Below are 21,141 nucleotides of genomic sequence, written 5' to 3'. Positions count from 1 at the left end.
TTTTTTTGCGGAACTATTGAAATGAATGGTTCCGCATACGGAGCGCCAACGAAATCTGCAAAAACGGAACGGAAACGGAAAAAAAAACGCCCTCCAGTGCTGCCCCCCCCCTTGAAGTCAGAGCCTTTTGGGCACGTCTGTGATGACATCCGTGACATGATGGTGAGTGGTTCATGCATGAAGATGTGAAGAATCCATGGTTGGTCCGTGTGTCTGTTTCTTGCCTTCTGTGTGTCATCCATATTCCACGGACACTGCTAGGCTGAAAATTGGTGTCCGGGGCATCTCCTAGCAATGGTCCGTGAAAACCACAGACCAAACACGGATGGATTAAAGTGATTGGATACGTGTGCTGTCGGTGGAGAACACTGACAGTGCACATTCCGACATGACATGTGAAAGAGGCCTTATTTACGGAAACTTGCTTGGAGATTTGCGTTACTTTTATTCTTAACACCTCATGCCTCCCAGTGGGAGTATTGGCCCAGTCTGCACTATTAGGTTCTATGCACACAATACGTACTGCATGCAGGTTTCCTGCAGGTACTTTTTTCGTTTTTAGCAATTCTCATCCAGACGATGCGGAAAAAAAATCTGCATCGTGGACGGTGAAGATTTCGAATCCTCAGCCTTTTTTAATTAATACTGCGGATTTTCATCACGGATTTCATCCTTTGCATTGCAAAGAGTAAAATCTGCATCATATCGGCAGCATTTCCGCGCTAAAATTCACACCCCAAAAACAGTAGAAAGGCTGCAGCGTTTCCTGATGGTGTAAGAATGAATCAGGGGGGGGGCTGAAAAAGCAGCCGCTGCCCGTACAACCTGAAGTGAGAACCTGATGTATACAATTTCCAAAAAGGGAGGCAAATGGATCTGCCTCACTGACTGTCCCCACGCAGTGTGAATTCTGCCGGACGATCATGGGATTACTTTTCACTGCATTACATCATTTCTCACGTGATGAGCTTGTGGCATGCAGGAATCCAGAGCTTTCACATGGTGGGCCGCGGCTGTTTACCCTGCAACGGGTGCAAACTGGAAATCGCAGCTAGTGAAAAAATGCATAGAGACGCCTGACCACTAAAGGGTTAAGAACTATTATACTATACAGTTGTATGGCCTCTGCCTGGTGTGGCACCTCATGGGCCACATTGCATGTTATGTGCACCTGGCATAACCCTGTCTTTACCAGACTGTTTAGGGTCCATTCACACGTCCGTAAGTGTTTCGCGGATCTGCAAAACACGGACATCGGCAAAGTACATTCCGCAATTTGCAGACCGCACATCGCCGGCACTATAATAGAAAAGGCCTAATCTTGTCCGCAATTGCGGACAAGAATAGGACATGTTCTATTTTTTTTTGCGGAAACGGAAGCACGGATGCGGAAGTGCGGATCCGCAAATGCCCCAAATGCACATTCCGGCCCCATTGAAAATGAATAGGTCTGCACCCGTTCTGCAAAATGCGTACGTGTGAATAGACCCTTAGTTTGCCATGGATCTGCGCCAGCTACGGTGTAGGGTGTAGGAGCTGAGGCCGGCCGTGCACATTAGATAGCTGCAGGCTGAACAGTTCTTCGCCGACTGCTATCTCTTCCAAACCCCCATACACACGCACACTCAGCTCATCCAAGGATGCATGTGTCCTGAAGTAGGACACTGGAAAAAGCTGCTGACAGCTCCTTCCAGTGCTGGCTTAGGGTACTTTCACACTTGCGTTTTTCTTTTCCGGCATAGAGTTCCGTCACAAGGGCTCTATACCGGAAAATAACTGATCAGGCATATCCCCATGCATTCTGAATGGAGAGTAATCCGTTCAGTTTGCATCAGGATGTCTTCAGTTCAGTTGTTTTGACTGATCAGGCAAAAGAGAAAACCGTAGCATGCTACGGTTTTATCTCCGGCGAAAAAAACTGAAGACTTGCCTGAATGCCTGATCCGGCATTTTTTTCCATAGGAATGCATTAGTGCCGGATCCGGCATTCAAAATACCGGAATGCCGGATCCGTCATTCCGGTCTGCGCATGCGCAGAGCTTTAAAAATGAAAAAAAAAAAAAAAAACGGATCCGTTTTGCCTGATGACACCGGAAAAACGGATCCGGTATTGCAATGCATTTTTCTGACTGATCAGGCATTTTTCTGACTGATCAGGCATTTTTCTGACTGATCAGGATCCTGATCAGTCAGAAAAATGCCTGATCAGTCAGAAAAAATGACATCCGTTTGCATACAGTTTGCCTGATCAGGCAGTCAGTTCAGGCAACGGAACTGCCTGCCGGAATCAAACAATGCAAGTGTGAAAGTACCCTTAGCTCTCCAAATACACAAGGATCAGGCAGTTGAAATACAACCGTCTAAGGCCTCATGCACACAAACGTTATTTTTTTTCCGTTTTTTGCGTTCTGTACACGGACCGTATACGGAACGATTTATTTCAATGGGTCTGCAAAAAAAACAGGTCCTTAGGACTCGTTCACACGACCGTTAGTGTCCGCTTCCCGTATTGCGGACTGCATTTGCGGATCCGCAATACACGGGCACCGTTCCGGAACACTACGGTAACACTACGGAGTGCTTTCTGGGGTTCTGTTCCGTGCCTCCGCACCGCAAAAAGATAGAAGATACTCTATCTTTTTGCGGAACGGAGGGATCGCGGACCCATTCATGTGAATGGGTCAACAATCCCCATGCGGTTGCCCCATGAACGGTGCCCGTGCATTGCAAACCGCAATTTGCAGTCCACGGCACGTGCTTCACATGTTCGTGCGAACAAGCCCTTATGCATTCTGTTTCCGTTTTTCCGTTCCGTTCAAAGATAGAACATGTCCTATTAGGCCTCTTGCACACGACTGTATGGCTTTTTCAGTATTTTGCAGTCCGCAAAAAACGCATCCGCAAAAAATCTGGATGAAGTCCGTGTGCATTCAGTTTTTTGCGGAACGGAACAGCTGGCCCCTGATAGAACAGTACTATCCTTGTCTGTTATGCGGACAATAATAGGACAAGTTCTATCTTTGAACGGAACGGAAATAAGGAAACGGAAAGCATACAGAGTACCTTCTGTTTTTTTTTACGGATCCATTGAAATGAACGGAACGTAAACGAAAAAAAAAAATGTTTGTGTGCAAGAGGCCTTATTGTCCGCATAATGGAAAAGGATAGTACTGTTCTATCAGGTGCCAGATGTTCCGTTGTGCAAAAAACGGAATGCACATGGACATAATCCGGATTTTTTGCGGATCCGTTTTTTGCTTCCATATAACTGTATGGGGGGGGGGCTTCAGTTGAGGTGGGCCAACTAAAGTACAGGATGTGGAAGCTATGCATTATATAGCTGTGACCCGAACACTCCTTCTGCTGACTTCTATCTCTTCCGAACCCCCATACACACGCACACTCAGCTCTCCTGGGCATGCATGTTCCTAGGCGTAGAGTTATAGGGGTTGTGTCAAGAAACATATTCATTATTTTTCAAACCAGCCCCTGGATCTGAACACTTTTCTAACTGCAGGTAATTAAAAATGTACTATAGCCAGTGAGCTATTCAATAAAATGTATCTGTATAGCGCCACCTCCTGTTTTTTCTTTTTCTTATGTTTTTTTTATGTCCGTCTCACTGAACTCGTCGGACATGCTCAGTTTAAATCTTCCCCTACCACCAGCCATATGCAGCCGAAAGGACACGTCCCCGGAATATAATCTAGCAGAGCAATGAACGGGGGGATCTCTGGATCCATGTGAGGTACAGGGCCGGTTCTAGCTTTGTTAGAAAGAGGTTGTCATGTATTATATATGATATCTGATTTAATTTTTTTTACATAAGTGATGGCATGACCCCTGCCAGAGGAAGCGCCTGTGCCAGTAGCAGCATAGATGCAGTTCAGACCGGCGGTATTAATAAATGTCTATGTACTAAAGATAGATTTTGAAAAAATTTTACCCAACTTTTTGGCCCTGGTCTTTGTCATTGTTTTTTTTTTTTTTTTTTAAGTCGGTGGTGTATTTATTATAAAAACAAGAGTAAAAGTTACCGTCTTCCTGTCGCCCTTGGGGAGAAAGGTTTGGGAAAATAAAGAATACTCCCCCCCCCCCCGGTGGAGGAATCCTTGTCTAAGCAGAATGTGGCCGAACGCAGGTGATTTATTTAAACGGATGATGATCATGATGTCATGCTGTATTTCAGCACACCGCGTCCACCCTATTGTGGGACGATGGAATGTCAAGGACAATCACTAGCACAAAACTTTGATTGTGCCTGAACCGGAAAAGCACAGTAAGAAGTCTACAGGCCTCTTCAGTTCAAACTCTACATCCTGCAGACAAAAAGGAGAAAGTATGGCAGTGTAAGCAAAGGAGAAGGGCTTATCTCACAGAAAAACTATGCACGGAGGTGCCATGCGAGACAGACAGGCACCAGGGATAATACACCGCTAAACAACCTACAATCATTGTCTATATGCAAGGGAGGTTTTTTTGGAACAATAAATATGTAAAAAATTAAAATTATCAGAAGAGGAAAAAATGTGTTATCTGCCGGTCAGAATAAACACTGGCCTGATTTCAGCGCGGGGAGAGGGGAGGAACAACAATCTTTTTTTCATTAGACATCAAGGCACCACATCACAGCACTTCTAGTACAATAAAAAAAAAAAACCCTATAAATCATTACCAGTCATTAGGAGCAGACAGGTAAAAGCAAAGCCTCTCTCCTGCCCCCCTAGAACAGTAAAATAAAATTACGGATACAGACGGAAAGAGCAGATGTCAACCTGGGACTGGACCGTTTAACAATCCCTCAACAGTTAACTGTTAGAAGCCAAGCAGGGGGATGTGCTGTGGGCAGGCAGTGAAAAGGTTAAAAACATTTTAAAAAAATATACAAATCTTATGGGGGCGGTTCGATCCTGCATCCTTTAAGAAAGATGTTAAAATTGAGGATGTTGGGTTTAAAATAGGTTCTCGGGGGATTGGTGAGTAGATGTGGCAGGGCTGAATAGTTTTTTTTTTTTTTTTTAACTCTTTGAGCTTGCAATGTGATGATTCTTGAAAAAATAAAAATAAAGATTTAGTAGGATATGGGCGTCTAGGGAAGAGGTGCAGGTTGTAGATTCATGGGGGGGGGGGGTCTTGCACATAAGGGAGTCATAAGATAAGATAAGATGCCTTTATTGTCACTGTACAATACAATGTAATACAATGTACAATACAATGAAATGTTGTTCGGAGCAATCCTAGCAACATTTCATCGTATTGTACATAGAGAACAGCAGTCCTGTAATTGGTGGGGGGCAGTTTAAACACTGGTTGATAACACCTCAATAGGTAATGGAACGCAAAGTGGCCAACAGTCCTGAATCTGCAGGAACTGTTCCAAGTTTCCTGCAAATTTGGGGCGTCCCAGGACAAAAAACAGGTGGAGCTTATGGAAACCCACCCATAATTGGGCGCTCCTGTGTAGTTTGGGGGCGTTCCTGGGGAAGGACCCTATTTGTTACCAATTTCGAAACAAAGTTGGTGAATATGGGAATTTGTAGTTTCAAAGAACCACGTCCGCTCTGCTACATCCCTGCCATGTGTGAGCTCAAACTTTCTGCATTGAAAATGCCTAAGGATGGTGTATGAAGATAGGTCCCAGTGGATGTATCCTCTCTCCATGGAGGATGCAGACAAACATGGCCTACTTTTACCTTCCCCCAACTGAGCCTTTGGGGGACGAATTTCAACAGGAAACTATTAAAAAGTTACATTAAAAATGATCACACGCCGATTCCTATAGAACCACCGTAGACCCTAACCATGGCCTGTGCAAAAATGGGGATTATAAAATGTGATATTTTTTGGGAAAAATAAAGTATAAAAAGAAGGGTAAATCACATTTGTTTAGCAGTAGTTCAAACAAGTTCATCCTGATCCTTGAGATAAAAAAGAGGAACTTTTTATTTTTTATTTTTCCTCCAGAAGTTTGAAGTCCTGCATTTGTTAAATCCCTATTAATTATTCCTTTAAGGGTAAAAAATCCCAGTAATTGGCCCTTACCCTTGATTTCTAGATATTAAAATTTAAACCATCAGTACATTCATTCTTATGGCTCTGCATATCTTGTTCATTAACAAGTATGAATAGCTAACGCCAGCTCATTTAAATAGTATGTCTTACAAGACTTCTCGCCGCACTCAGTTTCTGTCACACGGCTCCTAAGAATCATTGGCTCTTATTATACATGTAAATGGCTATCATAAAAATAAAAATTTCATTTAAGATTGTTAATGACTCCTACAGCAGTCAGACTTCCTTTAATGATCATCTTCTGCCCCCTAATTAAACGTATTTATCTTTTCTCCATCTTTTGCCTGGTGCCCCCCCCCCCACCACCACCACCACCTCCACCATGGTTGAGAATCTGAAACCTTAAGGTCTTTGAGCCTTTGACGATAAATGTTTATGGGAGATTCGAGAAATAGTTTGCCCCCCTTCCTCCTCAGGAGAAAATATCAAATTTAATGTGCAGTTTAGAATTTGTTCGATGACTCGAGGACGGCTCGGTTACTGGTAAATCATAGACTTGAACGATTGGCTTACAGAAAACCGCCGTCTGTTCAACTTGACATCCTCCTACTGGCATTGCTAGCCTGTCTTTGTCATACCTGTATAGCACTAATATCCATCACATATTAACAAGATCTTCTGGACCCTCACAATGGGTAAAGTCATTACTTGGATATCAGGTTGTCCTATGCCGATTTACTACCACCATGGAAAGAGCAACATGTATATAGACATATATATAGCTTAAAATGTATTTATCTACAGTTGACCTTAGACATTACATTTTTGTAGGATTTTATCACCTATCAAACATCAATGGGACCATGGAGATTCTGGGCCGAGGTCTTCAGTTGGAGAAAACTTGGATCCAATAATTTTTCCTGTCTCATAGCCTTCTCTTGAGGTTTGCCATGTCAGAAGTTAACCCACCCATGCTTTACTTTTTTTTTTTAGCTTGAGCGTTCATGTGTTCATGATCGGGAGAGGGGAGTAAGCTGTTTCCAGACATCGCTTATCTCCCCTAAGAAAAAGGATCGGCATGTTGAAATCCAACAACCTGATGCCTCTTTTCCCCAACATTTGCAGTTAAGGAAAAGTCGAGACATCCCCATAGACATAAGATGGTCAGCTGGTCCCAGTAGGTTGTTGGGCTGACATTCATCTAACGTGTATTTACACTTTATTTTTATAATTACCCAATTTTTACCTAAAATCACCTTTCTTGCCAGAAATTAAAAGGGGTTCTCTGGGCTACAGATGTTGATGTATCCCCAGGACACCCGACATCCCCACCATTCAGCTGTTTTAGGCTTCTGCGTTGCTGGAAACTAACAGTATAAGGAGTGAAAGCAGAATCCTCTATACCCTATGTCATTTCCGACACCAACATACTGAAACTCAGCTCCCATTCAGTTGAATAGAAGCTGAGCTGCAGTACCACGGCACAGCCACTACACACCGTAAGGAGCTATCTACCTCCATATACGTACACTGTATAGTCTCTGGTGTCGGAGAAGCCCGAAACAGCTTATCAGTAGGGGGACCTACACCAATCTTAGTTTGATGAACTCTCCAGAAGATAGGTCATCAATATCTGTAGCCTGGAGAACCACTTTAAACCACTGTTAGTTTAAGAAAAAAAATGGACTGAAGTCTCACTGGTTAGTCAACAAGATATTTGAGTCTATTGACTAGATATCGGGGCTTCCTCCATTGTGACCTTAATATTGTACTCCTGCCCAATATAAAACTGCCCCAAAATAAAACAAGCTTATACTCACCCCGTGGATCCTCCGCTTCTGCTGTTCCATTGATGACTGGGTCCCCACTACGCTGCACTTCCTGCTGATGTATTGATTGGAAGGAGCAGTCAGTGGAGCACAGCAGGGACATGGGCACCATTGTAAAGGCAGAGGCGGGAGATTATTAAGGTGAGTATAATCTTGTTTATTTTTTTAAATAGAACAGGTTTTTATGGGTTGGAATACCCCTTAAAACACCTTCAGATAATTTTGCACCAAAAACATTACAAATTCATATATAAAGTCCCTCGCTCACAAATAAAGAAAAGTTGTGTATTGCCTACTAAAACAATTCAAAAGTACTGTAGTACCAACGAGATACAATCATGGTAGCCAATTATCACAGCCCATCTCTTAATATCATGGTAGAGGTGTCCAGTTGATTTGGAGTCAACTAACTTTTGTATGTAAGTCTATATAACCAATTAGAAAGGTGAGTAGAACTTACCAGAGCCATCTATAGGCGTTTTCAGGAGATCATCATTGTGCCAACTGTGATCCATTCCTCCATCTCTCAAGTCATCTTCCTCTTCTTCTCTAGCCAGCAAAGCCTGGTTGGCATGCGGAGAAGACTCATGGTTGAGCATACTGGCTGGACTGGTTTCCTGGTCCAAAGTGGTAATAATACTGTCATCTTCAGCAATTTGAAGCTTGTCGTCTTCATCTGTTTCCGAACCCGTGTCCACTACATTGTCGTAATTCAAAACTGCAAAGCAAAAAAAATGGAAAAAAAATTGTAAAGACTCTTTGTAAAACAAAAATATTTCTAAAATGAAACATCTAAACATATTCATAGTTATGTGATGGCCCAAGGGGCATCAGGAAAGAATAGAAAGCATTCAACTTCATGACTCAAAGAAATTTTAGTATTTTTATATTTTATGAATTTCAGTTACATTTCAAGCAACCCCAAAAACAAAAATCAAAAATTGACAGAAACCTGCCCCTTTCAGATCCAACTCGTTTCTCAGAGATGATTCTTTCTAAAGCAAAGCCAGTAAATAAGGTCTATGAACTCTATTGAGGGTGGCTGTTTCTGAATTAGCCGGCCCTCTCAAGGCTCCCGGCCTACATGATAGTACATAAATTGTCCACTTTACCAGCAGACAAGAAAGATTAGAGTAATAAACACCGGGGCATTAGCTCAGCTACAGAAACACACCATCCGTTACGCACACATGGGATTGCCAAAATACGTTAACCTTACTCTGTACAAACACGCACAAAAAAACAGTCAGAGCCATGACATCATGGGAACGAGAGAGACAGAGAGCAGGGGGTGGGGGGTCGAGAAGAGTGAGGAAAGGGAGAAAAAAAAACAATTTTCAGCTTCATTTTGATTTCTCTGTGTCTAATAAAGCCACCCTCTCTTAAATTATCAACTGAGCTATCTCAAGTGGCTCTTGCCAGCTATCGGATTATAGAAAAGTATCTGAAAAGTCTGAGAGAAGAATAAAAAAAAGAAAAGGATTGTGTTTCAGGATCATAACGCTTATGGAGATTCTTGAAATGCGTCTAGTTACAATTTTTTTGGGTGATATCTGTTTGCTTTGACAGGTTCCCAGGGAGAAAAAAAAAAGGGCACAAAAAAAAGAGAGAGATTTTTTTTTTTTTGTCATGTGAGTCTGGGGACAAAAAGATTACACCGTGCATATCTGCTCATAATATGATCTTTGTATAATCCGCGGGTCCGCACTTGCCTTCTGAACAACTGCACAACAGGTGCAAATTAAAATGAAAACGGCTGCAGGAGCAGCAAACAGAATCTGCTGACCTGGTTTGAATACCAATTGACGGGGGAAACAAAACCTTTTCAAGAGGTGTGACCACAAGGGTTTAAACAAGTTCAGGCTGGGTAATGCCCTAAGATGTACAAAAAAAAAAAAGAGAGAGATATTCTGCCATCCCCGCTCAAGCTGTGTGGTCCAGATATACCTTAGTACAATCAATATTGTGAATCTTTTTTCCGTCGGTGACAAAGGTTTAACCATTTCTTAGCAACCCACAGACGGCCCTTTATAAATGTTCTGAGCTCTGAGCCGGGGAGGGGGGCAAACAAAAGATCCTTAGGCCTGGGAATCTTTCAACCCACCTCTTAAAAAGTGATCTCTGGGCACAGGAGAAATAAAGGAAGGTCCAGGAGGAGTGAATAAAATTATCTAAGGCTGGACAAGCATTAAAAGGCCTTTATCCTGGAAGAAAATATGTCCTTTGAGGTCTCTTTTTGACCATCCAGAGTGACACGTGAATTTTATAGGAGCTTTGAAATATTTTCTTCTAGATTTATAAAAAAAAAAAAAGATAGATGATTTATCAACAAACCCCTGAGGAGCCCAAAAAAATCAGAACAATTTCAACAAGTAGTGAAGTCATGTCTCAGGATACGAGGTCAGGAACGCGCCATCCATCACCATCTCAGGACAACAATGCTGTACTACGCCTGCTGCTCAGCTTTCCCGAACAGTAGTAAATACTTTAAGACAGATAAATAACTTAGGAAGAGTGGACAAGAGTTATGTTACTCAATTAACGGTCATCCCTTGCACCTAGTCGTATGTGTACATGTAAATTTTTTGTATCTGTCTTTTCATAGACTAGTCTACTACAACTAGGAATCAAGACAGTCTTTATAAAAAGTTATGATGAAGTAGCCATAATATACAAAGCAATGTCAAAACTTTTAGGGGTTCCTCTTTGTAATGCCCACTTTTGAGTTGAGATAAGCAGTATTTCATGGACTGGTTACTTCTCATTTAGGCCTTTTTCAGACTTCCATGTTCTTAGTATGTCCATGAAGGCATGGTCCATGTTTCATCCGTGATAATGTTTGTGATCCTTCTGTGTTTGATCAGTGGTTCTGTGATTTTGAGTCCATGTTTTAGCCCTGTTTCATGGACACTGCTAGGCCAAAAAAGCATCTTCTAGCACGATCTGTGAAAACCACCAACTAAGCATCAAAGGCATCGTTGTTGTGCCCATGATTTTCACAGATCCATAGGCTATAATATGTGTGAGAGATCTGTAATCATGAACAAAATGGGCACCCTTCCGTGGTGACACCACAGACCCATGGTCTGTGAAAAACCCCTGATGTATGAAGTCAATGGATACGTGAGCGGTCCATGGAGACCAAGGACAGCACACTAACATGAATCACTGATGTGTGAAAGAGGCCTTACTCAAATTCAGAGCCACAAAGCTTCTAAAGTAGCACAAAAAAGATTTACTCTAGTCCGACAATGGAAACGTGGTCCATGGGTTAGGACACGTTGGACACATCATACATATTGGAAGTGGTTTTCAAAAACATGTGGAACATTTGTTACTCTCTGATTTTTTGTATATTGCTCTAAAAAGGGTCATTTTTAAAATCCTTAAAAAGTTGGTAGACACCAGTCTGTGGTGAATCCTTAAAAACTTGATAGACACCAGTCCATGGTCATCTAGTGTATTTCATCTACGAGTGTAAAGTTAGTAGTAGCTTGGGTTAAAAAAGAAAAGCAGACGAAGGCTGGCGTAGGCTGAAGGACTTTTTGGTAACCACAAAGGAGTTGGAAGCCCCAAGAATTCCTTTCCTTCAGTTCAATAAACAAGCGGGAAGATGTACTCTTCTAGGGCTCAAAATAGACACTCGTTCTCCTATGACTCGAAGGAGGAGGAGGAAAGAAAGAAGGCAGAAACAAACACAAAAATATCTCCTAAAAAGAGATGATAAATGGCCAGAAACTCAGGATTGATAACCAATTCCTCCCAGTAATCTTTAGAAAATTAATTACAATCCACGGCATTAGATGCTTTGCCAGAAAGCGTCTGTAATTATGTTTCATACAGGTAGAGATGGAAGACTGCCATGTGATCCAACGATTACGGGATAAGACGTAGTAAGGCTACGGGCTTAGGCAGCGCACAGTAATCACAGGCAATCCCTGGTATTCTAGCTTGACATTACTTAAATGGTTTACTCTATAGTGAAGCTATTACACCGTCAACTATCACAGCGAAGGCTTTCCAGAAAGAGAGAGAGAAAAAAAACAAGCTCAAAAATTCTACATACTTTATGATATTCCATTGACAGTGCCCCAATATGCTGTTATTAAAGGAGTCACTTCCTTCTACAAGTAGAAGATGATTCCAAAAATAACCTACATGGATTCTTAATGTAATTTTAGTATTTTTTATAGAGGTCCAAATGAATTTACAAAAGTCAACATTTTGTATTATTGTGTTATATAATGTTTTTTATTTTTTTCCTTTAATCTCATCAGAGCTTGACATTTCAGGATCACCTTTACCTGCTGGAAGGAATTAGGAAGACATTCCAGGCCAAGGTACTTAAGTAAGTATTGCCGATAATTAGTCTGACATTTGAAGTAGCTCAACCATTATCTGTGACCGGTGTAAACAATGTTACCTAGCGAGCCCCCTTCACACAGATGGACGTTACTTTTGTCAGTTGCAGAACACAGAAGCATCTGTTCCTAATACATGGGGTATTGATCATGGTGACTTTTCGCCTTGAGAAACTTGGGAGGAGGAGGGAAGAGGGATCCTTGTGTCAACGTGTGTCATCTGAACAAAGCTTTGTTTGCAGAAGAGGAGAAGAAGCCGAAATATAATTAGGGATTGGTCACACTGTGTCTGTGTAGCCATAAACTGATACATGTGTCCCTGATAGTCAGGCCTGGCAGAAGAGGCTCATCAGGGTCTTCAAAGTAGAACAAAAAACTCTTTGTCACCTTCGCAGTTTATTTTAAACAGGAAATCTCCAGCGTTTACCTGACCACCACAACAAATGGGTCTGATTACACTGCAACAAAACGATTGCTAACTCTTTTCCTTTGTCATGTCCCAAGGCTTGTTAAAAAGTCTCCTAGGGAGCTACTTCCAAAAGGTGGCGCTAGCGAGATGGGTCTCTTTCCTTAGGAGATACCTCTTTGCATATTGCAACTCCTCTTACAAAGAGGTGATGCAGCAGTAGTAAAGCTGACCACAGTAGAACTAGTTGATTTTGGTGGGACCTGCCTACCATCTAAAGTGTTTGGTGGCCTACTGACATTTACCTTCATGGGAAATAAGGATTGGGTTCTTGGATTTCAACATACCCAATCTTTTTGTTCTCAAGGAGATATAAGCCACCACCAGAGGCATCTGTCAATGGCTTGCCACTCCCCCCCGTCTGTTTGCTGAGCATGCATGTGTATGGCAGGGTTGGCTGAGATAGCTGGTATATCATGTGTCTGGCCAGCCTAAGGGCGGCTATACTCATTTTATAGCAGTCCATATGCCGACAGCTATCTCTGCCAACTCCCTCTTATACCTAAACATTTGGCTTGGCCGAGAGTGTATGTGTATTCAATGGAGAGAGAACAAAAGAAGTGGGCAAAAAAGATTCATTTTGCTCGATCATTCTCTTGTCGGGGAGAGTCGGAAGCTCCCCACACACATTAGATTGATCGAGAATGGCAGGTTCACGAATGTGTATGGAGGCCTTAGACATAGGATACACACCAGATGTAGAATGTGATGCTCCTAGGCCTTGAAAAAAATGCCTCTTTGATCCTCCTCAGATACCTGGACCCAGGTGCACCCCCTATAGTCACACCCCACTTCTATCTTACTATATTACAGATGGACCCCTCCAAATACCTTCAACATTCTGTATGATGGATCATGTAGACAAAGCCGCCATCCTACTCTCTGCCTTCTTGATTGGTACTTGAAATTTTTAGACTGAATGGCAGCTCCTACTTCTCTATATACTGTATGAAGGTAATACCTCCATAGAGATAAGTATAACACACCAATAAGAAGGAAAATCAAGATCCTGCAAAGAGCCTACTTCCTCATAGAACTGAGCACTGAGCAAATGAACAGATGTAGCAGTGCCGATTTTGGCACATAGCATTTGTGTAGAAATGAAGTAGGTTTACCTGTATGACTTTTGACAAATGACAAGCTCAGCTCTGCTTCATCTGAACCCTCACTCCACCACGACTTTCTCACATGATCCAGTGACATATAAAGTCTTGTGAACCATCTAGAGGATGTGAGGTACGGGTCGCACTCAGCTGACAGGTATCACCTGGCTAAGCAAGTCTTTGATGGACAAAGCGTGCAAATGAGGCCGATAACAAACCCCTTCCTAGATCATTTGCAACCTCAGCTGACACATACAATATAGCAGCATCCAAAACTGAAATTGTCTTATGTTATTTCTATACATTGCCTGTAGAGAGTGAATATACCGGTGGACTGTACCTTTAAGAGCCCTGTACGTGGAGGTTTGTGTATATTTACTCAAGGTAAATTGCTTTTTTTCTCAGTATACAGTGAGTACCTAGGTGTAAAGAGCGAGAAAAAGGTAACACTTTTACACAGCGGTGAGAATGGACGGGCACAGGAGAGTGAAGCAAACACGCCAAGTAAGTTGTGTAATGGGGTATGGTGAAGAGACTTTGCAAAACACTTCCTGGAGTGGCAATCACTTAATCTATTAATTCCAGCCTCAGCTACCACCACCGCTCACCCCCTCGGCCCAGCATTATCTGGCATGTGTAAAAATTGTGCATTGTGAATAAACATAGTAATTAGCACAACACATTGCCCTGTACTACTCATTACTTCTGCTGAAATGCACATACATTGAACTTGGAACAGAACAATAGCTTGAATGCAGCATAAATACCAAGTGAAAAGCACAGGACTTCCTACCCTTAAAGAGACATTATCATAATAACCTAGTCACGGCCACAGGCTGGAAGTGGAGGGCACAAAGCGCACAACTGAGGACACAGCACTAAACTCTCCAGATAGATGAAAATATATGGATGGAAAGATAGCTAGATAGATAGATAGATAGATATAGATGATAGATAGATATAGATAGATAGATAGATAGATAGATAGATAGATATAGATGATAGATAGATATGAGAGAGATAGATAGATAAAGATAGATAGATAGATAGATAGATAGATAGATAGATAGATAGATAGATAGATAGATAGGAGATAGATATAGATAGATATAGATGATAGATAGAAGATAGATAGATAGATAGATAGATAGATAGATATGAGAGAGAGAGAGATAGATATAGATGATAGATAGATAGATAGATAGATAGATAGATAGATAGATAGATATAGATGATAGATAGATAGATATAGATGATAGATAGGAGATAGATATAGATAGATCGATAGATAGGCGATAGATAGATAGATAGATAGATAGATAGATATAGATGATAGATAGATAGATAGATATAGATGATAGATAGATAGATATAGATGATAGATAGATATAGATAGATAGATATAGATGATAGATAGATAGATATGAGAGAGATAGATAGATAAATATAAATAATTGATTGATTGATTGATTGATTGATAGATAGGAGATAGATAGATAGATAGATATGGATGATAGATATAGATAGATAGATAGATAGATAGATATGGATGATAGATATAGATAGATAGATAGGAGATAGATAGATAGATATAGATGATAGATAGATATAGATAGATAGAGATAGATAGATAGATAGATAGATAGATAGATAGATATGAGATAGATAGATAGATAGATATGAGAGCGATAGATAAATATAAATGATTGATTGGTAGATGATAGATAGATATAGAAGATTGATAGATATGAGAGAGATAGATAGATAGATATAAATGATAGATAGATAGATAGATAGATAGATAGATATTAGAGATACATGACAGATAAACAGATAGACACAGACAGATAGATAGTAGATATTAGATATAGATTTTCACTAGAGGGATAGATAATCGCTAGATAGATATAAGATAGAGAGATAGATATAAATAGATAGATAGATATAAGATAGAGATAGATAGATAGATAGATAGATATAAGAGAGATAGATAGATAGATATAAGAGAGATAGATAGATAGATAGATAGATAGATATAAGAGAGATAGATAGTAGCTACATAAATAAAGACAGATGATAGATAGATAGATGATAAATATCAGAGGTAGATATAGAATGATGTTGTACATGAGACACGTTTCTGTAAATAAGGCATCACCCTTCACATGAACAAATTTGTACAAGCTTCAAAAAAGTTGCAGACCCGATCCTGACTTTGCCGCCACAGGCTCTTTAATGTACAAGCCCCAATATATATATATACACAAAATGCCAATCTAAAAAGACATTTAAAAATCTAATTCCTACCTCCTACTACTTCTAGAATCATACAGAGATTACTGTGAATATCTAATCAGTAGGAACACAAATGTAGTATTCATGGACTTTTTTTTGAGTTGTGTACTTTGTTATCCAGCGCAGGGACCTTGTCTAGAGTTACGTTTTTAAAACCTTGGACTTAAAACCTTGACAACCAAATGAGGAGAGAAATATGAGGAAACGGCGTCCTTGTGAAAGTTATTGTGTCTAATACCTTCCTCTTAGAAAGATTACAAAATGTTAAAAAAAAATGTGCGTGACTGAGACAAGAGCAACCTAGGAAACCTCAGACATTCACTCATCCTCTGACATGTCTTCAGCTTAAGTCTTACATCAATTCTTATAGGTATTGCACCTAGACCAGAAAGCAAGAAAGGCTGACCTATACTTAGCTAATATCTCATATAAGAAATAACGACCGGCTTAATCTGTGGAAGAACACGTCTACAGCATGGTGGATCTAGAGTAGGGTAACTTTGATCTAAACTAGGGTTGATCTACAGTAAGATTAATCTATTGTATGGCTGATCTACATTTGGTTTGATCCAACTCATGGTTATATCTTCCATACGTTGAATGTACAGTAAGGTTGCAATATTGTTGGATTGATCTAAAGTACATTTGGTCTCCAGTAAGCATGATCAACAGTAGAGTTAAATAACAGAAGGTATGATCGAAAGTAGGGTGACATCTAGGTTTGACCTACAGAAGGTTTATTCAACAGTATGGTTGATCTTCAGAAGGGTTATTCTATAGTGGGGTTTTATGTACAGTAGGTTTGATCTCTAGTAGGGTTGATCTTTAGAAGGGTTTTTCTATAGTGGGGTTTTATGTACATTAGGTTTAATCTACAGTAGGGTTGATCCACACAGAGGTTATTCTACACTAAGGTTAGTCTGTAGTAGGGTTGATCTACAATAGGATTAATTTACACTAGGTTGGATCTGTCTGAGGTTTGATCTACAGTAAGGTCAACGTGCATGAATTCTCATAAAGTCCTCCTACCTTTGGCTGAGGATGCTTCATCTTCTACTTTCACAACATATCTCTTAGGCATTAACCGTTTATGCTCCATGGATAATAATCCTTTTTTCCTTTTGCTGGCTCCATACAGTGGAAAGCTACATTTCCTCCTCTGCATCTCCAGTCCTTCTGACTCTATCCCCCCCCCTCCCCACCTATCCCTATCCACAGCAGCAGTTGTTACTGACAAATGCTAGCTTCAGGTAACCGGTTGGTTGTCTTGCTGCCCATTAGTCAAAGGAAGGGATTTCTTTCCAGTTTTTTTTTTTTCTTGCCTAGTCAGCTGATCACCAGAATGGTTAAAAAACAAGGGGAGGTGAAACCATTAAGGTGGAAATGAGGGTCTTGCTTGTCCCAAAGGAAAAGGTTTTCCAACTCTTAATGATATTGGGGTTAGGTTATTTTCATGCAAATCCTCTAGTTCCTTCATTCAAGACTATTGCGGGTCATGAACTGTAGGTAGAATGGCCTACTGTTTAAGGCATAAACTTTTTATGGTACCCATTGGACCATGAGTAAAGTCAAGGGAGTATTTTTTTAACCAATTTTTGCAAATAAAGGATGTTTTTGTAGCCATTAGAATTGAAATTCTGCCCGTTGGATGACACTCTCCTCTTCCCGCTCCCCATATGTTTCTATAGGGTACCAATGCAATTTTTTACAATTTTTATTTTTGAAATATTCTGTCTCCTTTTAACAAAGCAGTGCTGGCACATGAAACCTTCCTGTTTTCCCCCAAAAAAAAAAAAAAAAAGCATAGTTGCACCTCACAATGGACAAAGTCAGACAGGGACGGTGACATAGCACAGACAAAAGCTCAATGCATTATGGTCACTCTAAACGGGGCACAAAGGCGACAGAGGCAGCGATGTGTAAATTAAACAATGCGAAGGGGGGGAAAGGGGGGGGGGGAGAAATATTGAATCATTTCTGTCACGAGGCACTGACTAAAGCCAAGCTCTAATTGAATTAAACTCCATTTATTTGCTCAGGCCTAAACAACAGGCTGAAAAAAGTAAGGTTTGTTCAACTGTTCGGAGGTACCACCTTTCTTCACCCTGTACAAATCCACCATCTGTGCTCGCACACACACACATGTTCCACCTCGCAGCAAACGTACTGAGACCCAGTGAACACAGAAGCCAAAAAAAAAAAAAAAAAAAGGACACACAAAAGCTCTTTCGACCGGGAGATCGGGGTAATTGCGGTGGTCGGTTGGGGAGGGCACTTTCTTATGCCCACTGCCCAGGTGAGATGGTCTAGTGCGTCCTCTCTGCCTCGACACGCGTCAAGTAAAAGAAAGGTTAAAATTAGAAAATTCAATTTATTTGATAATTTCCCAGAATAATTAGAGTTAATATGGGTTAATTAATATGCAAATCTCTCAGCAGATGTTCTGCAGCAGGGCCTGTGTGAGAAAACAGCCTTTGCTTTTCTCCTACGTGATTTTGGCTGTCAGTTATTGGGTATAATTACTGTAACTAACCGAATACACACAAAACCTTTGGAATATCAAATCGTTACAGTTTTGGTACCGCCGAAGCTACCACTTTGCTGCAATAAAAGCTAACAATTTCCTTCGCTGAAGCCCCCTTTTTTTGTTTCTTTTTGGATTTTTTTTTTTTTTTTTTACAAGAGAGAAGAAATGAATCCGGCTGAATGGATTTTTTTTTTTTTTTTTGCATAATTAGGTCAGCATTATAAGTGCATTCCAATAATCACTAAATGTAACCACCTGCAAAATCAAAACTCATTGTTCGCCTGTTCTTTCACTGACCAATGAGGGTGCTGGGTGCCAAGATTCTGTCTCATGGGATCCTTGCGAATAAAGATCCTTCATTTACTCATAAGAAAGGCAAGTGAAATGCAATAAAAGGAATAGGGTAGGTTTGTGCCATGATATACTCAGCACGTGTGGACTGTGTATACAGCTCCCACCGGGGGGAATGATTCGGGTAGAGAGGAGCGAATGTCATGTTCTGAAATTTGTTCACCCTCCGTTTGATGGTAAAAGCAGAATTGCGTTATGGATTCCGTTACCACGGACCATAACGCAATTCTATGACGGAATGCATAACGGAATGCCTTTAGAGGCATAATGGAAGTCTATGGGCTGCAAAATGGATCCGTCCCGTTTCCGTCATGCAGGGGAGGACTCGGGATCAGGAGAGGACTTCCCTGCATAACGGAAACGGGACAGATCCGTTATGCAGGCCATAGACTTCTATTATGCCTCTAAAAGCATTCCGTTATGCATTCCGTCATAGAATTGCGTTATGGTCCGTGGTAACGGAATCCATAGCGCAATTCTGTTTTTACCACCAAACTAAGCGCAAACAAATTTCTAAATATGAAATTCGCTCATCTCTAGATTCAGGTGTAGCAGAGTTGAGTATAATATTTGGCAGTCATCAAAACACGGAGACCGGCAATGTGCGTTCTGCATTTTGCAGACCGCACATCACCGGCACTCATAGAAAATGTGGACAAGAATAGGACATGTTCTATTGTTTGGCGGAACGGAAGTGCGGATCCACAAATGGGGATGCGGACAGCATATTCCGGCTTTATTAAAAATGAATGGGTCCGCCGCACCTGTTCCCACAAAAATGCGGAACGGATGCGGACCCATTTTGCGGATGTGTGAATGGACCCTTATTAGTGTCATCTGTGGTTTTCCATAGGGCTCCAGATAAACCCGCATTAGGGCAGATAAATGGGGTTTTCTGGAATCCATGTGCATTCCGCCAAAGCAAGTGGTACAAATTTGTGCAATAAATCTGCTGTGTCCTTATGGTAAAAATGAAACTGTTGAAAAGATAGATAGATATAAGATAGATAGATATAAGATAGATAGATAGATAGATATAAGATAGATAGATAGATAATAGAGATGCAGGACTACTGATTCCGATGTAGCAGATCTGAATCTGTGATGTCATTCTTTGTGTACACTGCAGTCCTGTGTAAACCCACAAATGACTCATTGCATCATCCCAGAACCTTGTGCCAAACTACGACCTCCTATCTGCCGGATCTGACGAGCTCAGCTCTGCTACATCTGTAGGTATCATTCCCACACAGAACGGAAAGAAAGAAAACCAGCGTGCGGAATAATGGGCAAATATTTAAACAAATATAATCTTCAAGAGGAAGCAAAACAGCAGGAGCAAAGTTGTCAGTGTCGACTGTTTACAGAATGGGGAAATCAAAGCGGCGTCTCGCAGGACTGAGTCAGATCTCGCCCCACTGCAGACGCCTTACAGGCAAAAAAAGGATTTTACAGGTAAAGGAGACCAGAGGGGCGTCCGATCAGACCAAGGAAGGAACAGCCAGACCCCCTGTTGTTAAAGGATAGTCGCTGCCTGGAGGAAATATGAGCTTTTGGTTTGTTAATATTTTGAAAATATTATGGGCATTTTATAAGTATCTCCTATGAGAGAATGGTTTTAGCTACAATGTATCAAATATATCCAGGTCTGTATGTTGTATCCAGGTGGACACACCTAATAACATTGGCAGAATTGTCTATGGCCGAGAGGTGGAACTTGAAACATTTGGGCCCCAATGCAAAATGTATTAGTTATTTTACTCACTAATAGCGCTGACATATTCTGCAGCGCTGAACGGACATTTTCATTGCTCCTGGTACCAGTGGGGCTCACAATCTAAGTTCCCTATCAGTGTGTCTATGGAGTGTGGGAGGAAACCCACGCAAACACGGGGAGGACATACAAACTCCATGCACTTTGTTGTCCAGGACCCCAGCGCTGCATCATGTTCCACAAGTGATATTGGTCTACTCTCCTCATATGGGCGGAGAGACCTTTTGAGGCACCAAGGCCCGGCGCAGCCCCATCCTCCGCACCCCATACAGCTTTGCATCTTTCCTCTTTCGCCAGCTAAATCCATGTAAATACGTCTCTATCCAAGCAGCTTGTCACCGTCAGCTGTCACTTTTGTGTCTCTGTTTAAACACCAATTCTGTTATCTGCTCTAGTGCTGATTTCCCCCTCTCCCAAACCCTT

The 21,141-nt window shown here is 41.2% G+C and overlaps 1 protein-coding gene across 2 annotated transcripts in view; it reads right to left on the bottom strand.

The window, feature by feature from the left end:
• ZEB2 (zinc finger E-box binding homeobox 2) overlaps window positions 1-21,141 on the bottom strand; it is a 130,932-nt gene that overhangs the window by 23,705 nt on the left and 86,086 nt on the right. For both annotated transcript variants that reach the window (XM_044303269.1, XM_044303270.1), the window contains one exon: window positions 8,302-8,559. In XM_044303269.1, the coding sequence (XP_044159204.1) occupies window positions 8,302-8,559 (258 nt within the window). The remainder of the gene's footprint in view (window positions 1-8,301; window positions 8,560-21,141) is intronic.

The sequence above is a fragment of the Bufo gargarizans genome, chromosome 8 (genome assembly GCF_014858855.1).
Source record: "Bufo gargarizans isolate SCDJY-AF-19 chromosome 8, ASM1485885v1, whole genome shotgun sequence".
NCBI classification, from domain to species: domain Eukaryota; kingdom Metazoa; phylum Chordata; class Amphibia; order Anura; family Bufonidae; genus Bufo; species Bufo gargarizans.
Note: the sequence above shows the minus strand (reverse complement) of the source record. Positions and strands in the feature narration are given on the sequence as shown.